The 22,693-nt window shown below is 39.1% G+C and overlaps 1 protein-coding gene across 1 annotated transcript in view; it reads left to right on the forward strand.

The window, feature by feature from the left end:
* The window catches only part of LOC139766433 (uncharacterized), a 111,568-nt gene that overhangs the window by 70,995 nt on the left and 17,880 nt on the right, over positions 1-22,693 (forward strand). Inside the window, exon 2 of the mRNA XM_071695118.1 lies at positions 14,720-14,931. Within this exon, the coding sequence (XP_071551219.1) occupies positions 14,720-14,931 (212 nt within the window). The remainder of the gene's footprint in view (positions 1-14,719; positions 14,932-22,693) is intronic.

Raw genomic sequence — 22,693 nt, forward strand, 5'->3', positions numbered from 1 at the left:
AGCTTATAATATCTCTCTTCATCTTTATAATCATGAAGAGGAATGCTGAGACACAACTGGTCGAATGAGACACACCTGGTCGAATGAGACACATCTGGTCGAGGCTGTTAGCCTCTCTGTGTCTCCCCGTCGAGACAGTGGGTTCGGTACGGCTTCGACCTGACGACTTTTCCCAGAACTTTTGTCCTGGACTGTGTATACACAAACCTTCCATCCAAATTAGCTAGTTTAATTTTCTTGCTTTGTACTTTCATAACCAAACTGGATATCATGAATACGTTTATCACTTTCTTTCTTAACGTGTAAGACTTTCAACCTAAGATTTTGTTTATCGTTTCTTTTCTTAGGTGTTTTTACCACTCTCTTTCCAAATGCGTGTCTTGTCTCCTCTCTTCGTCTCCCACTATATGGCTCCTCTATCTCTCTCAGTCGTGTCTCTCTCTCTCTCTCTCTCTCTCTCTCTCTCTCTCTCTCTCTCTCTCTCTCTCTCTCTCTCTCTCTCTCTCTCTCTCTAAGGCTAAGAGCTGCAGATGTTATCTTCCTTGCTACACTGGACATTTTGCTACACAACTCTGCACACTCCACGGGGCCGTTCTACTAGCCTGTCACTTGATAATCTCGCCTGAACCCGTATGTATTCGACTGTTATCGTGCATCTGGCCTGTGTAGAGAGCTTCTAATGCCAATGATATCTTATTCATCATACATATGCAGTAATGTATTGCATATTAAAAATGATTACACCGCTAAGGCTGGCATGTAGTCTGCTCTTTGAAGTGCAGAATTTTGAAAAAGCTATGGAGTCATTATCAATTTTATGCGCGTCCGGTAAATATGATATGCAAATCAACTTCGAATATTCCGATAAAAAAGAAGATATTAAGGTTTTTAGAGAAATATATTGGTCTGCCTTTTTTTTCTTTTTACAGAAGGGAAATCTTTTTTCTCAGATGATATTCAGCAATAGGGAATGCAGTGGAGCTTCAGAATCTGTGAAGTGAAAAGTTTAGAACGATATTTAGCAAAATTATTCCATGAATTCAAGTCTCTCTCTCTCTCTCTCTCTCTCTCTCTCTCTCTCTCTCTCTCTCTCTCTCTCTCTCTCTCTCTCTCTCTCTCTCTCTCTCTCTCTTTCTCTCTCTCTATGAGACCACTTCCACCGGGTGGCACCAAGGGTCAAAAAAGTGTGATGTGTAAAGTGATGATGTGGTAAGTGACCGTAAGACAAATGAAGACTAAACATCCTATGTACATTAGTGAAGATGTCACATCTTAAGTTTGGAAGGGACCTTGTGATCCACTGAACCAGTGTCTGCTATGTAGGGATGGGTTAGGTCCAGAACCTAGACAAGCGAATGTGCTGTTACAGGTGGGTGTATGTCTGATGGTGTGGGCTATTAAGCTTACAATGAGTGGGTGGTTGATTAATGTAGGTCGGATCATGTTATCAAACTGTATCATAGGATTAAAGCTTTTTACGTTCACATACGAGTTGGTGGTGTAGGATTAATGGAGTGGTTGGATCTGATGCTGTTGTGAAGGATTGGAACTACCACACTCACTCCTCAGAAAGGTTGAAGCGGGATCTAACAAGCAACGACCTCATTAGCATATATCACTTCTCTACGTGTCATGTATAATGTACTGAAACCAGGGCACACCAGCCAGACTCTCACAGACTTATTCCATGGTTTATCTTGACTTCTTCATACCTCCTATTCCAATTATTCCACTTTACATCTCAGACCATATATCACCCCTATATCATCCTATAACTCACTTCACACCTTCGTGGATATATAGTTGTAAAAAAATAACTCGTCCATTTCTTGGAAAAAAAAGTAAAAATTAGATAGATATATGAATATTGGATGAGGGTAAATCAGCTAGAAAAATACAATTAACTGTGCATGTTTGTAGAACATATGCGCCTCTTTCTGGCCCAGGAAACAAAGCTGTAACATTTCATCATATACAAAAATTGATGTTGTTTGCATGAATTTTCTATTTTTGTTTTTGTTGTGGGTAAGGCAAAGAAAACGGGGAATACACAAACAAATGACGTCAGATCTGCCCTTGAGTCAAAATGAATTAGGGACAAATGTAATTTGTGATTATATGAAAAGAAACGAAATATGAAATCAAACTATAATTCCGAAAATAAATGTAAAAATGGCTAAATGTTTACATAACATATATATATATATATATATATATATATATATATATATATATATATATATATATATATATATATATATATATATATATATATATATATATATATATATATATATATATATATATATATATATATATATGACCAAATGTATATACCTATGAAGAACATGGAAATGAGACAGAGTCAGTGTTCGCAATTCGGTGTGTAAACCATTCATTGTCTATTAGGTAATGGTCAACCATTGTGTCCATTGATTGGAGTCAAATAGAGGAAAAAAATGATTTTTACTCTCAGTTCAGATGTTCTCTCTGGTCTATCATGATGGCGTAAATGTCCAACTGTGACTCTTTCATTAGGAGGAAAAAATCAAATCACTTTTTTTTTATATATTTATTAATCTCCCTCATGACTATAATCAGAATTACTGCTTTCTATTTGATAATGAACTTTTAAGCAAGGGAGTGTCGCTCACATAAGAGATATTTCATGTTACACATGGTCATATTCTCTCTCTCTCTCTCTCTCTCTCTCTCTCTCTCTCTCTCTCTCTCTCTCTCTCTCTCTCTCTCTCTCTCTCTCTCTCTCTCTCTCTCTATCCCCCCACCAGAGGCCAATTGTGTAGAATTTCAGGATCCTAATTAATCTCTCTAGCTTATATGTCAACATCCGGTAATCAAGGAAATTTCACAGTATATTTAACGTGGATAAAATTAATTTAATTTGTGACACTGGATAACGAGAGTAATTTGATGTATGCATTGGTGTAATAGCTGGCGTGAGTGTCTGTTGTGATGAATAATCATGAATAGCGTCAGTATCCAGCGATTAATATAATCAAAACTCCCCCATGACGTTTAGTGTATGAAAACTACCGGCATCGAATACGTGCGTGTAGAGAGAGAGAGAGAGAGAGAGAGAGAGAGAGAGAGAGAGAGAGAGAGAGAGAGAGAGAGAGAGAGAGAGAGAGAGAGAGAGAGAGAGAGAGAGAGAGAGAGAGATCGACAGATATATATATATATATATATATATATATATATATATATATATATATATATATATATATATATATATATATATATATATATATATATATATATATATATATATATATATATATATATATATATATATATATATATATATATATATATATATATATATATATATATATATATATATATATATATATAAGAAACGAGAAAATACAGCAATAACATACATTACTTACAGTCATACGAGACATGACACTTCTTTTACTTCGATTGGCTACTACTACTACTACTACTACTACTACTACTACTACTACTGCTACTACTACCGAGAAATTAGTCACACACACACACACACACACACACCCACACACACACACACACACACACACATACCAGCAACATTGTATGTAATCCCAAAGTAATCATTGGCAATATGATTACACACGGTACAAAATTCTGCCACTATCAGATCTGGAGTTTAATCACCTAATGAAATATAGATTTGCCAGGACTGATTTACTTCAAATTATATTTCACTGCGTGTAATTAATCAAGGGAAAGTTTAAAACTCTTTTTTTTGTTTGTTTGTTAAAAAGAGGAGAGGAAAATAGAAGAATTCTGCTGTATTTGTTTGGTTCATCGCAAGCATACAGGCTGTAATGAGTTTTATGTGAGGGGATGTAGCAAAATATGTAGGTGTGTGTGTGTGTGTGTGTGTGTGTGTGTGTGTGTGTGTGTGTGTGTGTGTGTGTTTTGCATCACTAGTTACTAACTATTAAATGAAAGGAAATTACCATGAAACTGTAACACCTTGGGATAAAATTATCTTTAGTGAGAGAGAGAATTACTTTTGAGTCGATGGATAAGAAAACAGATTACAATGTACTATATGCATCTTGCCCACAGTATGATGAACTACATGTATATAGTCCATGTAACAGCACGGTACAGTACACTATCTTGAACAAAGAAAATTACCGTCACAAATAAGCCTGGATGTGTTTATGTATTTGTGTTCTAGAATTCAATGACGGTCAAAAAGTAAAAGCCAATGAACTTTTACGTCTTCAAGAATAACAAAAATATAAACATGTTTCAACTCTCTTATTCTTTATAGAGAGGAGACATATCCTTCCTTCCCAGAGATTCAAGCGGCTGTAATGGGATCAAAATGCACTTTGTACTCATAATCTGTTTATCTGTACTTCCATGACAGTGTATTCTCTCTGTGTGTTGTTCTTTCATAGACATTTCCTATCGACTGATGATGTGCCGGAGGGAGTGGTGGGTGGGGAGGAGCCTTCTGCTGTACTATCCTGTCTCCATCTATAGTGGTGGGTGTGGAGGAGCCTTCTGCTGTACTATCCTGTCTCCATCTATAGTGGTGGGTGGGGAGGAGCCTTCTGCTGTACTATCCTGTCTCCATCTATAGTGGTGGGTGGGGAGGAGCCTTCTGCTGTACTATCCTGTCTCCATCTATAGTGGTGGGTGGGGAGGAGCCTTCTGCTGTACTATCCTGTCTCCATCTATAGTGGTGGGTGGGGAGGAGCCTTCTGCTTTCAGAATCCTGTCTCCATCTATGTCGATAAGGAGTTTAGGATTCTTTTTATCAGTCCCTATTAAATAACTATGGCAGAGACTATAAGGACATCTGCTGTCTGGTTTTCCAGCACAAAGAAGATACCAAATGTCATGGAAGAGACATTGGTTCGGAGTGACAATGAATTTTTAGCGTTAGTCGTGTGTACTTGAATAACACAGACGGTAACTTATGATTCATGTTGCGGAAATGAATAACTGAACACAGATTCAGCATTGATTACCGTCATAACAGCACACAACATTGTCTCTCATTGATTTAAGAATGACGAACATTGTGGCGAAGTGCAATTCAAAACCTCTGTTGTGATCCTCATGTGATCCACATGAATAAATTTTAGCTCCCAGTTTTATCTATTTTTGTTTACAAATGCTTCAAATTTTGATGACAGATGATAAGATCTATTTCAGTTCCTTAGATAATTTTAAAGGTGGTCACTCTAGTTTGTGCAAGTATATTCACAACTAGCTCCAGATATGTATCAAATATGCTCTCAGTAATGGTAAAAAAAAAATCATAGAAGAATTACCTTGTTAACCCATTTTACGCACCATTCCACTAGATATGCGTCTGGTGGAAACTGCACTCCCCAGGCATGCGCGAGTTATACTTTCTCATCATTTAATCTCGGAAAGCCTGAAGTCTATTGTTATCTTAACTGTGTTTAATGGAGGTAAGATCGGATATTCTCACCAACATAGAGCCAGAGACTGGGGCTTTATCCTACGAATAAGACGCAGAAGAAATGTGATTTGATGCATTCTAATCATACTGAAGTCACTTCGACATCACCGGTAGAGGAAGAGAAAAGTAAAATGTCTCTGGTGTCAGGAGCTATGCTGCTGAACAGACCAGGAAAATTCCTATGGTGTCGGAAAATATAGGTGGAGTTCGGACCGACTTACTTAAGCTGAGTGTTTGTATCTAACGATAAAATTCTGGTTCATTGTGCGTCTGTGACGCTGACTGGGCGACCCGGATGTTTGTAGGCTGTATAGAAAAGCCAGGAGGAGAGAGAGAGAGAGAGAGAGAGAGAGAGAGAGAGAGAGAGAGAGAGAGAGAGAGAGAGAGAGAGAGAGAGAGAGAGAGAGAGAGAGAGAGAGAGAGAGAGAGAAGGATTAAAATCATCCAGTTTACCTCAGTCACTATCGTCAGATCTATCAATAATAACATAAAAGTAAACAAATACCCAATGATTAATCCTATGTTTGTAATTATATCAATCAACTTATTCTATTATAAAAGTGTCAATGAAGAAACCATTATTCTTCCAAGTTTATATATCTAATTTCAACTCGTCACAGAATCACAATAAGCAGAGAGTCAAAGATTTCTCTGGGATTTTGACCTTAGATCTCTTGCTAAAGAAACGCAAAAGTTTTTCACTCATAATATTTTGATGAATGCCGGATCATCTCTGCCTTCACACTTCATTCTGACGAAGAAAACCTTCCTGAAGATTTTATTTTTCATGTGTCTTAAGTAGGGTTGAATGTAGTGTGTGTGTGTGTGTGTGTGTGTGTGTGTGTGTGTGTGTGTGTGTGTGTGTGTGTGTGTGTGTGTGTGTGTGTGACTTGGGATATAGTTATCACTGCTTATTGGGTTTTTATCATCTAAACTGACTTTTTTTCTGAAAGTATGTTTGTTTATCTGGCTATCTTTTTTCTCTCTCTTTTCTCCTTTTATTCTTCCCTTTCTTTCTCTCTTTTCTCTTTCTTTTTTCTTTATTTCTCTCTTTTGTGTTTCTTTTATACTTTCCTTTCTTTCTCTTTCTATCTCTTTGATTCTTCCCTTCCTGTCTCTCTTTTCTTTTTCTATTCTTTTCACTCTATCTCTCTTTTGCTTTCTGTGTCATACCTATTTCGTATGCCTCTCTGCCTATACATCTAATCTTTCTCTTTCTATCTAGTCTCTCCATTTCCCTCTTTCTATCATTTCTCTTTCTACGTATTCTCTATCCTCTTCCCGTTTTCTCCGCCGCATCTCTTTCATATTTCCAACAAAGACACGTCTCTTACACTCGCCCTCTCTCAGACCCTCACCAGACTGTAAGTCAGGGAGTCGAGAGGTTCTCCAGCGTAGCGGACGACAGTAAAAACTGCCAACTCCTTCATATTTGAGGAGAAAACCTGACCTCTGTCTTCTAGGGGGGACAATTAAACCTTTCCAGGAGGACCGTTCTTTTTGCTGTCTGTGGAATAAGTGACGCGTCTCGGATGATCCAGATTCCAGGCGAATCTGGGGGCAGGAGACCCTTCATTATCCAGCATTCAACTGGCTGGAAACCTCTTGTATCTAGAATTTTCATTAACCGTCATTCAACCGACTAGAAGTTTCTTGCATACGGAATTTCCATTAACCGGCATTCAACTGGCTGGAAACCTCTTGTATCTAGAATTTCCATCCACCAGCATTCAACCGACTGGCAATCTCTTGCATAAGGAATTTTCAGTATCTGGAATTCATCTGGCTGGAAAACTCTCGTATCCAGAATTTCCAGTATCCGGCATTCGGCTGGCTGGAAACCTCTTTTATCCAGAGTTTCCATTATCTGGAATTCAACTGGCTGGAAATCTCTTGTATCCGGAATTTCCATTATCTAGCAATCAGCTGGATGGAGAGCTCTTAAATCCAGAGCTATCAGCAACTCCCAATACACACAGTCAGATGACGTCTAGTATCTCATGGATAACTAACTAGTGCTGGAAGCTCCTGATTCATAGTCTGGAAGATAGTTAACTAGTGCGAGACGACCTTAATGACTGAAGCCTGGTGGATAGTTAACTAACCCTGGACTGAGCTTTTTTTCTTCCACTGAATCTGCAGGACAATTAGGGTATCAGTCTTGTATATATCTCAGTATCTGGTTAACATGAGGACAAATGGATCGTAAACCCTTGCATTCAGGGACACAGTTAAAGTGCCCAGAAGAGCTATGACCCATACATTACCGGGTAACGTAAATGAATAATGATGATGAACCCTGACGTTTTCCCATCAGGGTGACAATTATCAAGGGCCAAGTAAGGAGGATCTTGGCTCATGGAACTTCTCTGACAGTTAACACCTGTTACATGACCTTGATTTGTGGAATTAGAGTGACAATAACTACTACGTGACCTAATTTCTGATTTTTTTTTCTTCTTCTTGAACATCGAATATTAGGTGACCCTGAACTCTGCAGTTCAGGGTCGGCTAAAGAGTACTTGGAGACCCTGATTCCTAGGCTCCAGCAGGACAACTAATTAGTTCTGGAGGTCCTTGATCCCTGGCGTTTGGGAGGCTATAAACGAGTCGCTGGAGGGAGCCAATGCCAGGGATCTGGGGAACAATTAACAAGTTCTGGAAGGGTTCTGGATCCAGCCACGCCCCGGGACTGGAAAGCACTAAGTGGCGACCAAGTTTTAATGGGGAGCAGCCACTTCTCTTAATCAGTAAGGAGGGTGAAGAAAGATGTAAAGGGAGATAATAGAAAATAGGAGACAGCTGGAATGAGAGACAGGAAGAAAAAAGAGAGAAGAAGAGACAGAGAGTAAGAAGACGGAGATTATGGCAAGAGGGGTAAGGAGATTGGCAGGGTTTGCTTGGGAGATAGAGAGATGAAAGAGATAAAACAGAGATAGGAAGATGAAGATGAATGAGAAGAGAAACATCAGGGGAGAAAAGAGATGGAAAGAGAGAGAGAGAGAGAGAACCAGCAAGGAGATAGTAGGAAAAAAATAGGAAAAAGCTTCACATGGAGATAGGAAGGGATAAGTGAAATAATGAGAGAGAAAGGAAGAAATAAGAGAGTTCGAAATAGAGATAGTGAGAAGTGAGGTGACTGATGAGAGAGAGAGAGAGAGAGAGAGAGAGAGAGAGAGAGAGAGAGAGAGAGAGAGAGAGAGAGAGAGAGAGAGAGAGAGAGAGAGAGAGAGAGATGCGTTGAAGTATGTACACAAACTTTGTGTAAAAGTTTGATAATGTGATCATCACTGTCATGAAGCACTGTATTATGGCCTTTGAGCACTACACCACGACCCTTAGGTATGATCCCTTAACGGTTATATCAAGTGGCATGTCGAAGGTCGTAGTGGCCGTTCTCAAAGGTCGTACCGTCGTAATCAAATGTTGTACCATCGTGCTCAAGGGTCGTACCGTCGTGCTCAAAGGTCGTACCGTCGTGCTCAAGGGTCGTACCATCGTGCTCAAGGGTCGTACCGTCGTACTCAAGGATCGTACCGTCGTGCTCAAGGGTCGTACCGTCGTGCTCAAGGGTCGTACCGTCGTGCTCAAGGGTCGTACCGTCGTGCTCAAGGGTCGTACCGTCGTGCTCAAGGGTCTTACCGTCGTGCTTAAGGGTCGTACCGTCGTGCTCAAGGGTCGTACCGTCGTGCTCAAGGGTCTTACCGTCGTGCTTAAGGGTCGTACCGTCGTGCTCAAGGGTCGTACCGTCGTTCCTGACGTGCTCAAGGGTCGTACCGTCTTACTCAGACACTTCTAATTACACATGATGTTCTCAACTAACTTTCAAGAAGAACATTTCAAAGATTTTAATCTCACTACATTCTCACACTATAAGTCCGACAATAAAATGCTTTAATACATAAGAAATGTACATTTTGCAGCTTTTCTTGGTGTATCTGTTGGAGATCCAGCCTCAGGAACATCTTTCAGAGTTTCGTCAAAGAGTATCGCAAAGTTCTGGATTGAACAAAACGTGTGGGTTCAACTTCACTGTCCATAATAACAGAACAAGGGCATTCGATTTTCCTGTACATGATAAGAGAAGATAGCGCTTCAACTCATGTTACTAAATAGACAGCGTGGTTCAACTTGCAAGGATACATAAGGTCCAAATTACAAATTTTCACATAGGTTGTGTTTCTCAGTCTGGGTACAATGTATAAACATTTCTGAATACATTAATGTGCCTAAGATGACTTCAAGAAAATTGAGACAGGGTTAATCACATGATATATATGAGAGGAAACGTTCGTTGTAGAATATGAAATGTCAGGTTGATAAATGAATATAATCACTAATATTATATCTCCATATTTTTTTTCCAACTTTTCAGCTGAAACTTTTCACAAATTCTCACCCGCCTGTGAATCGCTAACTTTGAAATCATGGAGTGTGAGAGTACAACTTTCAACTTTTCTGTATGCACAGAGGTTGGTTTAAATAATGCATCATCATTAAGGATATATAACACGATGATAATATTAATCATGATAATGATGATGACATTAATGATATCCATGATAATAGTGATGATAATGATAATGATAATGAACATCTACTACAACTACTACTACTAGTAATGGTCACCATATCCAAGGGTCGTACTTTCGGGGTCAAGGGTCGTACCGTCGGGGTCAAGGGTCGTGATTTTTGCAGTACTCACAGATCCTCATGAACTCATAGCAACCTCATTTTCAAAGGTAAGACGAGAGGGTATACACTGGGGTTTTCCTTAGATGTGAGAAATGCACGACAAATAAATAATAATGACTACATAAAATTAATTGAAGTCCTTCATTATACCTGATCATTCATCGTCTCTTGTTCTTCATTGACACATAACTGAGATAAAATCCTATTTGCGGATAAATGAATAACAGTTCACACCTTGACTACCAAGAGGTAACTAAGTCATTCCTTTAATCAAAGGTCATGATATTCTGTTTGACTCTAGATAATAAAATATTATACAAGTCACGTAAGGTCTAGTTAAGACCATTTACCTCAAAATGAAAAGAAATGAACAAAATTTTTTCTTCAGATCTTTACGATAATTCAGTTTCAATATACAGCAATCGCCTCGCATGACAATGAATAACAACATGTTGTATTATTCAAATGTTTAGTTTCATTAGCGAAATACACATTTTTTTATATGTTGAAGGCTCCAGTAACGGACAAAAACCCACATCAAGGTCGAACAGTAATTGAAATATAGAGAGAATTATAAAACAGAAAAAGAAAAGACAAAGGTAAGTATTTACGAATTTTCGAGGAAGTGTAAACCAGGTTTTTTGAAATGTGCCGGGGCATAGTTAATTTGAAGTACATGAGAAGGTAGAGAGTTTCAAAGCTTCGACGTCTATGGAAAGAAGCAGGTATCAAAACGGCCCACCCTTAAGTTGCCAGTAACCACACAATGATCGGGAGTAAAAACCGAAGTATTACCCATAAAAAAGGGAAAGTGAACCAACATTGCAGCGTAGGGCAAAGGGCCAAGTTAGAAAGTTAGCCTAGGGACAGTTTATAAGTCGGACCGCTTTCGACTCAACTCTGTCAAGTGAGCATACATAGCTAGAACCACCCCAAAGGTGAGGGTAACTGTTCAGAAGAGAAGTTTCGACATCTAAAGAGGACATCCAGTTTCTTCGAGGCAGATTTAGCTATTCCAGTGATATGGGGTTTCCAAGATAGAGTGGATGTTACAGTAATACCAAGTATGTTCAATGGGTCAAAAGGTGGATTTACAGAATCGTCAAAGGAGAGACGAGAGTTGTGAGGAGTTTTCGATAGCGAAATGGGAAGAAGTTTGGTCTTGGAGGCATTAAACTTAACAAGATTTTGTATACCATACTAAGACGCCCTGTCCAAGTTTGAGTTATTGGGGAAGCTGTGTCAAGACGAAATGCAGGTTGAGTGAAAGGAGGAGCAAAATTGAAGGAAATGGATGAATGCAGCGTTGAGTCGTCAGCGTATGAGTGGACAGAACCTTAATGGACACCGCTGTTGATAGAGAAAAGAGATAGATCTGCTGAAGAGGAAGTTAGATATGAAGGAGCAAAATGAGGGAAGAAAGCCAAGAGGGAAACTTAGAGATAAGATCCCGATGCCATGCCCTGTCAAAAGCCTTAGATATGTCAAGGGTAACTACACATGACTCCCTAATATTTTTCAGGGATGATGACCAAACATTAGTAAGATAGGAAAGAATATCACCAGTGGATCTCGCCTTACGGAAGCCATGCTAGTGGTCAAAAGAAGTGATTTTTTTTAATTGTTTAAGGATATGGGAGTTGAGGAGGGATTCAAAGACTTTGGAAATGGTAGATGTCAAAGCAATAGGACGATAGTTAGAGGGGTCATAACGGTCACCCTTCCTAGGGATGGGCTGTATCAATGCATATTTCCAAAGAGAAAGAAAATTTTGATTTTTAGCAGAAACGGAACAGACGAGCAAGCACAGGTGCAAGTTCAAAGGCACACTCTTTCAGTACACGGGGATGAATGCCTTCAGGACCGCTTCCTTGAATACATTAGTCTATGTGATGGATGACTGTCACCAAACGTTTGTCGTGAATGTAAACTCGACTTGCAACCTTTTCCGAAAGCAGAATACTCAGAAAGTTCATTGAGAATCTTAAGACTAAATTGCAGTCGTAATGAAATGTCAGAACTGAAAAATTGATGATTTTTCCTAAATTTAGATTACTGAAATCAAACATTATTGTCAACATCCCTTTTCGGTGAAAAGCAATTAATTCTTTTTTCTCAAATATATCAAAAACTTTAAGTTTTTGGATTTCACTATTATTTCATGTCGATCATAATAATTTTTGAATTTCTAGCACTCTCTTACCCCAGGTATCGCCTTCTTGAGGCGTTCGATGGCCCAGCTATAGAGTAAACCACGAGTAAGAATTATGAGAAACTGTTGGACAGAGTAGAGAATGAGTTTATCTAATCAGATAAGAAAATGGGAATGATCAATTGTTCCCAGATGCAGATAATGTAGGTGTAAAAGCGCACAAAAATATTTTTATTGCCAACTTTACACCATCGTCAAAGTCTTTAATTAATTCGTAGCTTAATTAATTCGTAGCTTAGCAGCTCCTGATTGAAGTTTTAATTTCGTGAATAAGTAATGAGGATGAGGCGTGAGTGAGAGACATGCTGGTCAGAAGGAGAGTGAAATGTGAGGCAGAGGCTCATGAGAGCGATAAATGAGGTGTACCTCATTCTCTACAAGATAAGGAATAAGATTATTTGTTCGTTAATAAGGACTTGTGAGACACCGCGAGACTTTCTGAGACACTGTGGGGGTTTGCGAGATATTCTGAGACTTCGTGAGACATTGTGAGAGTGTATGAAACATTGTGAGAGATTCTGAGACATTGAGAGAGTTTTTTGAGTTACTCCCATCATGGGAAAGGGTAGAGTAGGGGATGACTTCATCAGAACCTGCAAGTTTCTCAGACCAGTTTGATGATAAGGACAGAGAAGAGATCTACAAGTGATGAAAGATAGAGCAGTTAGAGTCCAGATAGAATAGTCAGAGGCCAGATAGAGTAATTCGAGAGGCCTAAATGTTTAGTGTTGCCCTTTTCTCCTAACCTAGCTAATCTAAGACATGTTCTAAAAACAGTGCTTATGGTGCTTTCCAGCACAATAACACCATCAGTGACACATGAATAAATAGTAGGCCAAATCATGCAACAATTAGGTTCTTGCGCCGTCAAATGCAAGGCATGTACAGATATTTATACAGGCCAGATCGGAAAACCTGTAAGGGAGAGGTGTTATTGGCACCGTCATGCAGTACGCAGGGATGACCACAAAAATGCGATCGCTAAACATTGTCATGAAAATGATCACCCTGGCCATAGATCTTGAAAATCCCGTTATTCTATACCCCTCTGCTGATTATGCCACATGTAACGTCATTGAGTCTGTCTTAATTGCTAATACTAAGAAAGTTAATTTGTCCCCAAGCAATTTTAAAGCCCATCCTAGCATTAACCAAATCATTATGAGAGAATTGACAAAACACGAAAACATAAAAAAAGTTGTTCAAGACACACCCAGCTACCCAGGTCAACCCCCGCCACGTGACCCCCCTTAATCACTCTCCCTTACAACGGTTACTGCCAGACAAAGCGGACAGTGGTTGGTCTGTACAGATTGGTGCTGGACGGCGGGACTCAAGTGTGATGTTCGGATTTAAATAACTTTGTTAAGTACTGGCACCTGATGATGAGGTGGATTGTCTCCACGAAACATGTCGTGCCACATGTATAGAAAAATTACATGTTAAATAAAATTGTATGAACTACTGAAGTGCGATTTCGCTATCATCACGGACTAGTGTGATCATCATATCTATATCTACAACTATCTATCTATCTATCTAATTATCTATCTATCTATCTATATATATACATATATATCTATATATATATATATATATATATATATATATATATATATATATATATATATATATATATATATATATATATATTCTTTCGTACGCGTTCTCCATTTGCCGCGTGATCAAGGTGGCGTCTAGAACAGATTACTGAACCTCATAAGAAAAATTCTAGCTTGGCTCCTTCCTCTGTTCCTATATTTGGAAAGTAATACAGGAGGTGAGGATTTCCCACTTCCCACATCCGCTCGTCTTCGTTGCCTTCTACGACGCGCAGGAGACACGTGGGCGCTAATCCTTCTCCCTTTATTTCTACCCTTGTGACTCCTCGTCTGTCGTAATTCTAAATTCATTAATCCCAGACATGTATGCGTTAATCTAAACCCTACCCGTATTTTTTTTTTCATCAGCTCAGTATAATTGATAGCTTTTGCTTCGCTATCTTGTATCTAACTGTACACTTCAACTGGCAACGATAAATTCTACCTCCTCTCTCTCTCTCTCTCTCTCTCTCTCTCTCTCTCTCTCTCTCTCTCTCTCTCTCTCTCTCTGACAAATTAATTCATCTTTCTACCGCTGATGAAAATTAATTGTCATCATTTCTCTCTCAGCAGTTAGTTACATTAGCTAACCGTTCTCCTGCCTCTTGCGTTAATCAAGTACACTTCTCTTTCCCCAACACCTAAATACCCCCTTTTTCTCCCCTCATAGCAGTTAACTATTTCTTTCGAAGCTAACTACCCTTCTCCCTCTCATAAAAGCTAACTACACTACTGTTCTCTCTCCCCAAACAGGAGCAGTGGGAGAGGAGGTAGTAGTAAGCCAGCTAGACGTACCAGAACTAGTGGGTCGCGGAGACGACGTGGAACTAGGGTGCCACTGGAAGGTACCCCTTGACAAGCTCTACTCCGTCAAGTGGTACCTCAATGATCGAGAATTCTTTCGGTACATGCCAGAGGAGGAGCCCAACATTGCAGTGCACCCCCTGCCTGGGGTCAATGTAAATGTGAGTACCATACTAGCATGTAAGGGGTACCAGAAGTGATTTACCCCCCTAACTCAAAGTCTAAGATGGGGTAGTCTCTATATGATGTCAGTGTTGATACTGTCATGATAGTAAGTGAGGTATTAGGAGTGATTCATACCCTACACAGAGTCTAAGATGGGGGTACACCCTATTTCATGTCAATCTTAACCTATTTGCCTTAACTGTAATTAGTATACTTAGAGTAATTTACCCCATGCATGAGTACCCCAGGAAGAGGCAGGGGTAATGCCACTTATGTACTCCATCAAGGCTTCAACACAAGTCTTAAATACCATGATGGTAGACAGGATGTTGTCTATGCTATACTCTCAAACCATGGTGGATGTAAACTTAAATAGACCCGCAAACCATTTTCTACATGGTTCAAAAAATATCATAAATCATCTACTTATCTATCTAACAGAAATAATCTTTTGGTTTTCCTTCTTCAATTCGTCTTATGAAACAAAATAAGATTATCTTGCCTTCTAAACTATCTGATTATTGTTTCTTATCTTTGTTTACTTTATCATTTTTAACCCATCTTTGATATTTCATTTTTGGCTTCGTCTTAGAAAGGACATTTTGGCATGACTGGAGCCTATGGTACTAATGTGTTCAACAGTTTATCTATTCCTCTGTAACTATGATGTCTTATCATCCCACTGTTAACATTTCATTATCAATATACTTAATCTTCTCTTTCATGTAGTTCATGATTTTCCAGAGTTTGAAACCTGATTGACCCAGGTCAAAGGCATGATTGTCCAAGGTCAAAGATCTGATTGTCCTAGGTCAAAGGTCAAACTGTCCCAGGTCAAAGTCTGATTGCCCCAGGTTAGAGACCTGATTGCCCCGCGTCAAGTGGATGATTGTCCCACCTCAGTCGACCTGATTGTCCCGACTGAAGTACCAATAGGGAGTCTGCATGACAGTTACCCATCAGATGCATAACATTCAGGCAATCACTAGGGCATTCACTCGACCAATGGATAATCAAGATACACTAAATATGGAATTCAAGTTGTATACGAGTTTGGTCATCGTTGTTTGACGACGCTAATTACCCCTAATAATGCCGATAATCATTATCATACCATGGCATCTCAACACGCTTAGTCCTCACAGCTAAACGTGGTAATCCAAGCAATTACTCCGATGGTTGAATACTCATTAATCACATCTCACAGATGCAATTATCTCAAGGCACATGATAATGAGGCGAAGACCACTCCCTCCTGGCTGTAGGGTATGAGGAGGCCATGAATGAGGGTAGTTCCATAGTTTCTTGGTATCCAAAATGAGAAGAGAATGAGAGTGTGAGTTGGAGATTATGCTGAAGAGGAAGGAACATTAAGCAGAAGTTTTTGAGTGCGTTAGGACAAGTATGGGAGAGGAGTGTGTTTTGAGTGTGTCAGGACAGATGTGGGAGAGGGACAACTCATGTGAGTGTGTTTCTGAGCATTGTGAGTATATTGTGATATTTGTTAAAGCGTTATGAGTTCTGTTGATTTGTCGAGTGTATTGTGAGTTTAGTAAGATCCAGTGTCTTGTGAGTTTTATGAGAACAGATCATACACGAAACACAAAAGATTTCTTGGAAAATATAATCATACGTTTTCCTCCAACAGAACCTTGCTATGTTCTAATGCTTAGATGTGTTACCTTTACGAAAGAAGACTCTTGATTTGATGATTTAACTGTGTTATGATAACAGAGCTAATAATAAGGCTTCGTGCCACTAGGCCCAGTGTGGTTGGGATTTTCTGGAATGGGAATCATTAGCCAATTAAGTAAAATGTGAGGTTGGAATAACTTTTGTCATGGGGTTGAGTGACTGGTAGATTTTTGCAGCGATGGAAACATTCTGGTTTAGGTAAGCCAGTGTTCGATGTGCATGATGTAGTGTTGCATGTTTCCCGTTGCTTGTGTAGTGTTGTTAGGTTGTGTATTCATTAATCATTAATCTATCTGTTTTTAGTCTAAAATCTATACGTCTGTTGATGGAAATCATTCGTATGTTATGCTTATGTCTATGTTTACAGACTATGTTTACAGTTTTCTGTTCTTCCCTTTTTTTTCATTATCATAGACGTAATCAACTGATGTAAAGAAGAAATTTATAAAGTTCTCTGCATCACTGAATGAATCGTTAACTGGTGTGCAAAAGAAAGTCTGAACTTTTTCTGCTTTTACTTCATGTGGAACATGTTCAAGTTGTTCCGTGTTTCCATTTTCTTTGTTCTCAAATGAAAACCAACTGTTATGTTTATGTTAGTTACTTGTTTCCCAAACATTCACTGGGCTTAAAGTTGAGCTGTGTTTTCCAGATTGCACCAGATATCACTCTAGGATCATAGAACTCTCGTAGATATACTTTATTTGTAAAGTATTCTGAATGTAACTTATCTCCAATAGATGTCGATTATCATCATAGGTAGGGGCTCACATCTTAACTATTGCTTCCATAGTTTTTATTAGGCGACAGACCATACGAGGATTAACCATTATGGTTCCTCTTTCAACCCTCGTAAAGCAAAAAATGGGGAATTGTCTTCCACCTTCGTCTTTCCCTCTTCCCTACAACATCAGGTCTATAAATACGTGAGGAACTCTGACTAATTCCTTCAATCTCTTTCTCACTCGCAAAGTCTCTTTTCACCAAAGATAGCCCATGAGGGAGACATGTATAGCCCATACCATGTCGGTCGCTATACAGTGAAAGAAAAGTAATTCTAGGGTAAATGATCTTTGGTCTGACAGAACACATTAGCACTTCAGATAACCAAGTAGATATGTTGTATATTGGAATAATTCTATCTCAGGGGCGCCAAAAGGACTTCTGGCGAGTGGGTCTGCGAATGAATTCTGCTTGCAAGCATGGGTCATGACTTTGAAGGGAGAGAGAGATCTTCAGACCTATGACTAAAAACATTTGAATGTCAGGTAAACACGTCTCGACCCAGTAAATACATTTCGTTCATGGGAACTGATGCGTTAAGGTTGGAGAACTATATTCATGGTCCTTCTTCTCAAGGGATTTTATAAGTTGACTTGAATTGTCTTTTTCTGTTCGACTTTATCATCAAGGTGAGAGATAAATAGATTCTTCACTTTATGTAGCGGCACTGTATGCAAGCATATGTCTGTGTGTGTGTGTGTAAATACGAATCTAATATCTCATAAGGTAACCACAAGACATCTTCTACGGGGCTTCTGGAAGTTCCAAAGCTGCGCTGTTGACAGTAGGAGGGAAAGTACACACTCCTGCAGAGGGAAAAGTTCTCTGACCGGTCTTTACTCAGCTCCCTCAGCTGACGGCGATACAGCCTCGCTAAAGCCAGCTTCTCACCCGCGATGTAACCACAACATCATCTACCACAACCCTAGAGAGGAGAGTAGCCAACAGGAGCAACGGCCACAACGGACAACGGCAAAGAGTTAACAGAAGGCACTCAGGCGAGAGCAAGGAAGAACCTTCTTCCATTATGCAAAGCCACGACACCCACCACACACGCCAGAGAGACTGAGATGTCTCCTTACGTGGCAACGACTCAGAAAAATAGGAGTAAAAGCTGTACAGGTTGGGGAAGATCCCTTCAGTTTACTTGTTCCTGACGTCACCGGGGGACATCTGGATGTCGGGTGACGTCATCAAGGCGATCGGAACGTTTTAATGACGTTGTGTAACGTTAGCAAAGACGTCAGGACGTTTGTAGATAAACGTTTCGTCTTACTGCTTGATCTCCGGAAGTCTTCAGATGTCATCTCACATTACAAGAACAAATAAACAAACAAAATAACAATTACAGATGATAAAATACATAACATAAGATAAACAAATACAATGGACACATTGGTAAGGCAGAAGTGATCAATAGAACATGAACAAAGAAACAAGTAAACCAACCGTAACAACAAAAAGCATCAACAAATGAGACAAGAATACAAAAACAAAATGACGCCAGAAAATGAACAACAATAGACGAAAACAAAATATCAATAACTGACAGAATACTCATACAATATGTATCACTCAACCTTCAATTTATAATTAATTACCAATTACAACCAGTTATAGTATGTACTAATGTGTCTCTCCAGGTATAAGGAATTAAATATTATTCATTAGCTAACTTCTTAAATGTATAATAATCTTCACAATCTCCAATATCTCTGCATATATATATATATATATATATATATATATATATATATATATATATATATATATATATATATATATATATATATATATATATATATATATATATATATATATATATATATATATATATATATATATATATATATATATATATATATACACCTGTCGGGATTTACGGGTAAAATTCAATAAATTGCTCTGAATAGATTTTCAATAGGAAGTCGTGGACTCTGGGACGAGAGGCTGTAACTCGACCCTTCCAGCTCACAACAGAACAATAGACTGAGGCTCGACCAGCTTGATGGAGACACTGGCGAGCCCCTCTCAGCGAGAGGGAGGTAGGATGGAGGTGAACGAGATGGCGCAGATAGAATGATGGAGAGACTATAAAGAAGGATGATAAGATATGAAACGTGAAGGAAATGAGCGCATGCGTAGCTGACGACGGGGTATAGATGATGAGATTTTGCTCAACAGGCAGGGCTGCCGCGTAGCGCTCACCACACGTATTACTGGATACGTAATGCTGTTTCTCTTGGTATATGCTTAAGGTATACTGTTGACATAATTTCTGATGTCTTCAATTTGCTGCCAAAGACAGATTATGGTGCATCTTCCTCCCCATCTTGCATGGATTATGGTGCATCTTTCTCCCATCTTGCATATATCATGGTGCATCTTTCTCCCATCTTGCATATATTATGGTGCATCTTTCTCCCCATCTTGCATATATCATGGTGCATCTTCCTCCCCATCTTGCATAGATTATCATGTATCTGTCTCCCTATCTTTCTAAGCTGTAGACTTCGAGTTCATTCAGCCTCTCCAGTTGGTTCATATGTGCCACTCCCTCCATCTGTGTTTTCCAGTCTTTCTGAATCATCTCAAACATGTTTACCTCTACATGTAGGTGCTGACCATACAACGAGGCAGTGTTCTATCTTGCTTCTTTATGTACACACTAAACATTACCATCATCAGCATACTGTGTCTCGCTGTGAAAATATTCATTGTGGCACCATTCATTTGTTTCTAGTCTCTGTAGTATTATGTCATCACTGCTCTCACTGGATGCAAGTTTCCTATGTATCTGCAGCTGCTTTCATCCACCTCTGCCAACTGATCCTGTGTAATGAGTGTTGAATATATTGTTAGCTACTCAAAGACTATTTTCTTCATTACTTAATCATTTATATGAATCAGGTTCTCTTCTATTCATTCGTAAATCATATCTACGTCTCTCTCTTACATTCATCTTTATCATCTTCTGATCCCATCACTTTCTTCATTCTTGTGTCACCTTCACGATACATGTGTCTGAGTTAAGACCTGATGCCATCATCACAAACAGTGGTGGAACCAACACCATACCCTGTGGTACTCCTGAAAGAACGTCTTTCTGTTTGCTACCACATAGAGTCTTCTGTTAGTTAGAAACACTTTGATCTGTTCTCATAGCTGGAATCTTCCATTATGTCTCAATATTTGCTCTAACTTGTTTCTTTACTCTTTCTCATAAAACTATATAGTTTAATTTGTCAAATCTAGCAAAAGGCAGAGAAGCTGGGTTAATTGTCTCTCTGTATAAAAGAATGTCATGTATATTATTGAGGTCAAGTAAGTCTTGCAGTTATTCATATACACCTGACACAAATCCATGCTCACCTGTCTTATATGACTGTTATGGATCAGATATTCTCCAGTGTGATTTTTATTCCTATGTCATGAATTCATAAATTTCAATTAAATGTGATGTTAGGTTAACTGCTCTATATTTCTTTGATATTAGACTAGACTATCCATTATGCACTGGTTATAATTCATACATGCCATTTTGTGCATATATGCTAATACTAGTTTGTGCATTGGTTATAAGTCATATATGTCATCTTCGCATTAATCTTTTTACCTGTTTGATCAATGATTCATTTGATCAAAAAAGTTCAGCTCTTGGCGAGTGTTTCATTTGAAGGAAAAACGAGTTGGATTCCATCTAGTCTTGGCTCTGAGTTCTCAACAAGGTAATCAAATGCTTCAGTCATGTCGCCTTCTGATATTTCATCATCTGTGATGGTACTCTCATCATACTAATTACATACCTTGGCTCGTTCATTTATTGCTTCCCCCCTGTCTTGGGCAGCAGAGAGAGAGAGAGAGAGAGAGAGAGAGAGAGAGAGAGAGAGAGAGAGAGAGAGAGAGAGAGAGAGAGAGAGAGAGAGAGAGAGAGAGAGAGAGAGAGTATTAACCATCTCTTGAAAAACTTTATTGATTATGAAACGTGACCTGAATAGTGAAAGAACCATTTCATTCGCTCCCGTTCCTTCACCGCACCTCTACTTCCATCGTCTCTCTCTCTCTCTCTCTCTCTCTCTCTCTCTCTCTCTCTCTCTCTCTCTCTCTCTCTCTCTCTCTCTCTCTCTCCCTCCTACTCAGTCCCCTCACTCTTAACCTTTCCTGGTGGCTTGGATCATTCAGGTCGATGGGAAACAATTCTAAGGTTTAGCTTCGAGGACTTATGAAGTGGAGGGAGCCCTTGTGTCTTTCATACATTGCATTCATATGTAGGCGGCCCCTCCCTCCCTCCTTCCCTCCCTCCTTACCCCCCCTCTCTCTCTCTCTCTCTCTCTCTCTCTCTCTCTCTCTCTCTCTCTCTCTCTCTCTCTCTCTTCCTCAGTATTCTCCGTCCCCTTTCCTCACTTTGCGTCACTTGAACACATCTAAAACATCCATTTTCCACGACTGAACGATAAGATAAAGTACATAAACTGAAATGATAAAGTATGAGATATTAGTATAAAGAAAACGAAGGGAGGGATGGCTTAAGGAAACCTACTTTAATCTCTAACGTAAGTCGGCATCGAAGGAGGATTTGAGTCCTTATATACTACTACTGGAGAGGTGATCATACCACCTGGAGATGATTCTGATACTATCTCTAACCTTGTCTTCTTTAGCTGATCCTACTTACCCATTGCAGCTTAGCTGGGCTTACATAACTGCGACAGCTTAGCTGGGTTTATCTACCGACTGCAGCTTATTTTGGTTTATTTAACTATTACAATTTAGCTTAGTTTACTGAATTACTACAGCTTAGCTTCGTATATTTAACTGTTGGTGTCTAGCTGATTCTACTTTCTTCCTACAGCTTAGCTGAGTTTAGTAGATACTATAGCTGAGTTTGTTTGATACTATAGCTGAGCTTAGCTTACTTAACTGCTACACTTTAGCTGGTATAATCTTTTTCGGCTTAACTGGGTTTACTTCAGCATAGCTTGGCTTACTTAAGCACAAAAGCTTAGCTGATCTCCCTGTACTTCTACAGCTTATCTAATCCTACTTACCCATTGCAGTTAAGCTGATCTTAGTTAACCTTTAAGGCTTATCTGCTTTATATCATCAACCAGATACTGAAGATCAAATCAAATCTAGCAAATAGAGATGTTTACACAGCGTTGACATCTTCAACAGAATCTAACTCCGTTGTAACAGAAATGGTTCCGCTGTTTAACCGTTGTTCACAAAAAAAGGAAAAAGAAAGAGCTTTTTCATAGGTTGTATGTTGAAATACATTAA

The sequence above is a fragment of the Panulirus ornatus genome, chromosome 57, assembly GCF_036320965.1.
Source record: "Panulirus ornatus isolate Po-2019 chromosome 57, ASM3632096v1, whole genome shotgun sequence".
NCBI classification, from domain to species: Eukaryota; Metazoa; Arthropoda; class Malacostraca; order Decapoda; family Palinuridae; genus Panulirus; species Panulirus ornatus.